The sequence below is a fragment of the Hypomesus transpacificus genome, unplaced genomic scaffold (genome assembly GCF_021917145.1).
Source record: "Hypomesus transpacificus isolate Combined female unplaced genomic scaffold, fHypTra1 scaffold_131, whole genome shotgun sequence".
In the NCBI taxonomy this organism is placed as follows: Eukaryota; Metazoa; Chordata; class Actinopteri; order Osmeriformes; family Osmeridae; genus Hypomesus; species Hypomesus transpacificus.
The window spans coordinates 284,235-290,234 of record NW_025813707.1 but is presented as its reverse complement, the minus strand read 5'-3'; the positions used below and the strand labels follow the sequence as shown (position 1 = coordinate 290,234).

General features: G+C 40.5%; 1 protein-coding gene across 1 annotated transcript in view; it reads right to left on the bottom strand.

The window, feature by feature from the left end:
* Nucleotides 1–3,354: 3,354 nt before the first annotated feature.
* LOC124488280 (sepiapterin reductase-like) overlaps nt 3,355–6,000 on the bottom strand; it is a 67,173-nt gene continuing 64,527 nt past the window's right edge. Inside the window, exon 3 of the mRNA XM_047050903.1 lies at nt 3,355–4,805. Within this exon, the coding sequence (XP_046906859.1) occupies nt 4,615–4,805 (191 nt within the window). The 3' untranslated portion in view covers nt 3,355–4,614. The remainder of the gene's footprint in view (nt 4,806–6,000) is intronic.

Genomic DNA, 6,000 nt, shown 5'->3' with positions numbered 1-6,000 from the left:
AATCTGTTCCAGCTCCTCCCCTCTGGCAGGCGCCACAGATCTCTGCACACCAAAACCACCGGACACAGGAACAGTTTTTCCCCCCTTGCTGTCACTCTAATGAACAGTTGACAAATTATTATATTTTATTACTATATTATATATGTACTTGGCCAATAAAGATGATTCTGATTCTGATGATTCCCGTAGGTCTGTTTGGGGCGGGTGCCTGATCTCGACCCCAAATGAGCAGTGTGATCCGCAGTCACCCTTAATGCACAATCAGGGCGAGTCGTTGTTCCCCATAATGCGCTAGCATTCTGCTAATGAATGCTGATTGGTTAGTGAAGGACTGATTACGACCAGAGATTTACATTTAGTCATTTAGCGGACACTCTTATCCAGAGAGACTTACAGTAAGTACATTACTGATGTACTACTTTTCCTTTTTTGCTCTCGACGAAGCCGGTCGCATTTCTCTCCTCCCCTCCCTGACCTTCCCTGCTTGGCTCTGTCTTGTCTTGTCTGTCTCAAAATACTCTCTCACCACCACTCTCCGAAACTAGAAGCATGGAATTAATTAGCTGGTCTCTCAATGCTATTGACACCATCTTCTCGAAGAGAAGCTCGGGTTCGGGGGAGCCCAACTGTCCTGACGGGACGTTCGCAGCTGGCTACACGATGGACGCGTGGGACAATTGGCGTGTCGTGTGTCTAGCGGCGCTTTCCGTGGAGGACGTTGAAGACATCTTTATATTCGGAACCGTGATTACAGGCTTTCTGCTGTTTGGAATAGGCGGTTGGCTTGTATATCGGAAAGTCAAGGATACGGCTGCGGCCATCAAAAGCCCACTTAGGCTGCCCGACCTGATTGATACGGTGGGTAGAGCCGTTGGAGCTCTGACTGTGAACCTACAGCGTAATATGGATTACAAAAGGGATAAGTTTGCGGCTCTGCAAAGGAAGATCGAGGAGCTGGAGGCCTTCCTGAAGGGTGGACGTGAAAATTGAGTCGCGTCTACTCGTCAAAACAACTACACCAATCTTATCTACTTTCGGCCCCGTAACCAGCACAGGCCTTGGCCAAGGCCGTTGCTGGAAAACAACTCCCCTGGAGAGCGCTGAAGCGAGACTATCTTGCTCTTTCCCTTCCCCCTCCCACACCTACATCTGTGGCTTGGTCTCTACCCGGGTCATGACCAAGGATGTCTCCTTGCCAACACAATCTGCATAGGGAGACTCGGACTGATTGTGGCCTAGGTCGAGGGCGCCAACCCAGACCTACTCACACACTAACTTTCACCTACTACAGATACCACCACCCCCCCACCCCCATCCAACGCCTTCGACTGCTTGTTCCCCTGGGTGGATGGTGGGTCTGTGTCCAGCGCCTACCATGGCTGCAGGTCCAGATGCTGCTTGTCTACCCCCCCCACTCCCCGTTGCAACTGTCTGTGTAAATGTTGGGCTTATGTGCTGAGGTTTTTGCCTGTTCCCATACTGTACTCCTCTAGGAGCATTGTTTGGGGGTTGACTTTTTCTCTCCTCCTCTCTCCTCATGTTATGCTGTAACTTTTCTTGTTGGCGCCGAAAATGGCTGCCTGGGTAGGCTCTCCTGCCAAAGTAAATTCCTTGTCTGTGCAAACTTTCATGGCGAATAAACACCAATTCTGATTCTGATTACATTCCCCCGAGGCAAGTAGGATGAAGTTTCTTGCCCAAGGACACAACGTTATTTTGCACGGCCGGTAATCGAATCGGCAACCTTTTGATTAACAGCCCGATTCCCTAACCGCTCAGCCATCTGACTCCCTTTTATACCTATGTTCTAAGGCTCTTGATTCAGTGGTTGGATTTGCATGAATAACTGCCTGATACATAATGTTGTATAACATTTAGGATTAACAATCAAACGATTGATTGATTAGAAAATAGTTGCTTTAAATAAGTGTCATCCTATCTTCTTATGACTGACTCGTCATTGAGTCAGTGTTGCTGATGTAGGCCCTTCATTTTCAAACACCAAGGAACTAAATTAGATTACAATGATGAGTCATTAGCAAAATGCTAGTAAAACATTAAACTATTGGTTACTTTAAAACTAACCTTCATCTGGGTGATCACAGGGATATTTGATTGGTCAACTGATTGCATATGACAGATTCACTGCATGACTTGTAAGCAGAGAAAAGTTGTTGCTGTCAAACATTGTCTACTTAATCAACTGAAGTCATGTATTGGTGAAGCAATAGATAGGTTTGTCAAGGGATTTGTTCTCTTGTAAAAGTATATATTTTTTAATATAAAAATACAGTAGTTCATTTTGATACATGTTGTGGCTGCTGTATTTTGTAGTTTATTTTAATATACTTACAATTAAGGTATTTGGTATTTTATTTTAAAATACATGTTTATGTATCTTTGCCCATCCCTGCCTACAGGGCTGTGTCCTGTTACCAATCCTCTTCTCCATACACACAAACAAAATCACTTGTAATAGCAACAGATCGAGATCTTAAAAAAACATTGACACCGAGATTGCCCACCGCCTGTCTTTCACACAACATGGAGATGGGGTCTAAAAGAAGGCCCAACAGTGCATGATTCTACTGAGAAAGCTGAAGTGTTTCAATTTGAGAAGGCATTTTAACAGCAGTACACCTGGCACTCATCGAATCAATTTTCACAATCAGCATCCTGGTAGAACTTCCCCAAAGACGAGCAAGAAAAAAACTCATAATCAAGCAGGCAACCCTGTACCACTCAAACCCAATTCTCAAACATTTACAGTCACATAGTAAAACGAAAGGCAGACTTCATCACTTAAAGACCCTTCACGACTCCTTTGAGCTACTCCCAGAATGTGACGCAAGTTGTTTTAATTTGAATTTTGGTATTGAACTGTATGGGTCATATTGTCCTAGACATCACACTGATTTGAAATTTAAAAAAGCAAGCTATTGAAACAAAGGTCCTTTGAGGAATATACTGCACGAGATAAACAAGCTGTTCATAGTTAGCATGTGTGTGCGACAGAATGGCTGGGGTTGCGGGGATAGAATCGGTCACGAGTATAATTGGATTACAATTTGGTATGTTTGGTATAACTTCATCCCTTTCAGTCAGTAGATTAATCTGGGTTATTTTTCTATCATAATTCAGTCCTGCTAAACTACAAAGCTACATCTGTATCCAACTGTTGCATACACTGCATGCTAATCAGTAGAGCTTGTTTTGAAAAAGCCGTTAGACTTGTAGTTCTTGATTTACAATACCGTCTTATGCTGTATACACTGAAGAAGCATCTCTTTTACCCAATTGCTCTGAAAGTGCCAAGTCAATGAAAGGAATTGTTAAGATCTAGTCGAGACAAGGTTAAGACAAAATCAAAGCATTTATTACACATATGTGAGGTGCAGGTGTCTGTTACACTCAAGTTGAGTATCAGAGAAGACTGGACCATGAATACAGAAAATCAAGAGAGTATATGGTATCACAATATGGGAGGATACAATATGATTAACATAGCCTTGGCAGGCACTGAAAAAGGACACTGTATGCTAGACAGCTTTTGTTTGGGTCTTTAGATAGGGCTCCCAGAAATGGCCTCGTCATTCACTCGTCTTTCTTTTTTCCTCGTTCAAAGTTGCATGGCATTATACACTTTGGCAATATTGTGACCTCTGACTTGTTTTAGTGACCCAGGCCTTTCATAGTCGCACCTTACAAAGACCCAACTTATGGCTATGCAGGCATAATAAAACAGAATAATATAAATGTATCAATGATACAAGAAACATAATTAATAGATAGGCATATTTCTCTCCTGGACATAACCAAAGTTTATGTGCTCATGAGCTTAATATAGCAAGGTGTAGATCAAACATTGTTTATTATATTCAAAACATTTTAAACAGTTGAAAATAATAAAGTAATCATTTTCTTTAATTGTTGTTAACTGATCAGTGGTTTAAGGACAGACCTCTTCAACACACACCGTACACCACTTTAGATAAAAGCAGTGTGAACCTTTGTATTACTTAATATTGCCAATTATTTTAATTACAGAAAGTTGTGTAAGACATGTGCCATGAACAAGTTATGGCTGGGTAGTTTTAGATTCAGTGAAAAACAAACCAAAAAGTGCATATTAAGCAAACCAAATGTATTTGTAATGTGTTACTGAAATGATGTATATATAATCATACATAACACAACAGAAAATCATTACATTACATTTTGTCAGCATAATTTGAAAGATAGAATCAAAGGACGATATAAAAAACTATTCTAGGATAAAGGCACAATCATCATATGACGGGAAATAACTAATCATTGTTAAACTAATGAGAACAGGCGGTACTTGATTCCAAAAGCTCTAATTTAGCAAAACTGGCCTAAAACAAATTTCAGATGGTGAAAAAATATAGTTTTTTAGTCAACCCACTGTTGGTGAACCCTCTAACAGGAATGTAGGGCTCCCATTGGGACAACTAAATAACTTCCGAAACTATTAGATGAATCAACATTATATCAAACAAATGGTAAATACATTTGAAAACTGATACAAGACCCTCATTTGATTTATATCAAACAAAGCAGCATCCCGCTTCAAATAAGGGTCTTGCTTCCTGTTTATAAATCGTAGTAGTCCATGTGAGCTCCGGAAGGGAAGTCATCCTCCAGGAGCACCTTCATGAGCTTGGTGCATGACTCTTCACAGGTCAGGAGCTGACCTTGAGAGTGCATGACTGCAAAGGACTGCCTCACATTGGAGTCGGCTGTGTTGGCTCTGGCCTCCACCTGCATATCTGTGTCCAGGGGACCTGATGAGCCGGGTGACAGGACATAATTGATCATTCTCAATTAGGCATGGGCCGATATCAGATTTTGACGGTATGATAACCTTGAGAAAAAATACCACGGTTTCACGGTATTGCAATTACAGCTCTGAAATATTTTAGTTGAACACAATAATATATTTAATTTTTTAGCAACATTTAAAATAGTTTGAACAGCAGTAAACATGTCAATTTGAAGAGTTCAATTCTTAGTTTTTGTTTTTTACAATACATAAATATAGCTGCAAGCAGCAATTAAGGGGCCAATTGAGGGAAATTGAATAGCTAAAGAAATAAAGCAAAACTAATACAAAGACATTGACTTTAAAAAAATTGCATTATACTTTTTGTCCACTCGGTCGGGCTACCCCAAAACGTTTTGATTTCCTTTATGGCATTGTGCAAAAGATGTATACTGAGTTTTGTAATGATAAGCCAATGCGTTCAGTAAATATATCATTTTAGGACTAAATTCTAAATAGGCGACACCCAAAATGGCTGACGTGGGAAAGTATTATATTTTACAACTTGGTATGCCACAAAGAATCAGAAGAGACCAATCTTGTGATTTATGACAAAACTGTTCATAAGATATAAGTAAAACAGATATGATGTCCCCTTGAAGCCAATAAGGTTTGAAAAAACAGTAAAAATTATATTTGATTTATTGATACAAAGATATTGAAGCAATTTGGACATTGACATAAATCCACCCCTTCCATAAATTTTGTATTGCATTTCTCCTTCCATTTCACCCTATATAAAGACACATTTACCCGCACACTATCCCCATCCATGCCTTATCCCTCTCTCCCAACGCAGGTCGCGCCAAAGCAGAAATGCTGTAGCGGCTGCATGCCTCCGACAATCAAAACATATTATCCGCAACACTGCTTACAGAATTTCTCAAAGATGGCTTGAAAACGGCATATATTGACTCTCCCTGAGTAGATCTCTTTCCAGGACCTCAGTCAATCCACAATCAAGAACAGTTTAGTTAGCAACTAGGCTAGGGCACAGTCTGCTTAGAATTGCATGCGAGTGTGGCATTTAATAGAGCATTGGCAGACTTTCTGTTCCGATTAAACTACACAACATGCACACTCAGGGTGACCAACAAGATCATATTAACTAACAAACAGTAACATTACAAACATCTAACTGAACGAAAACAACAACT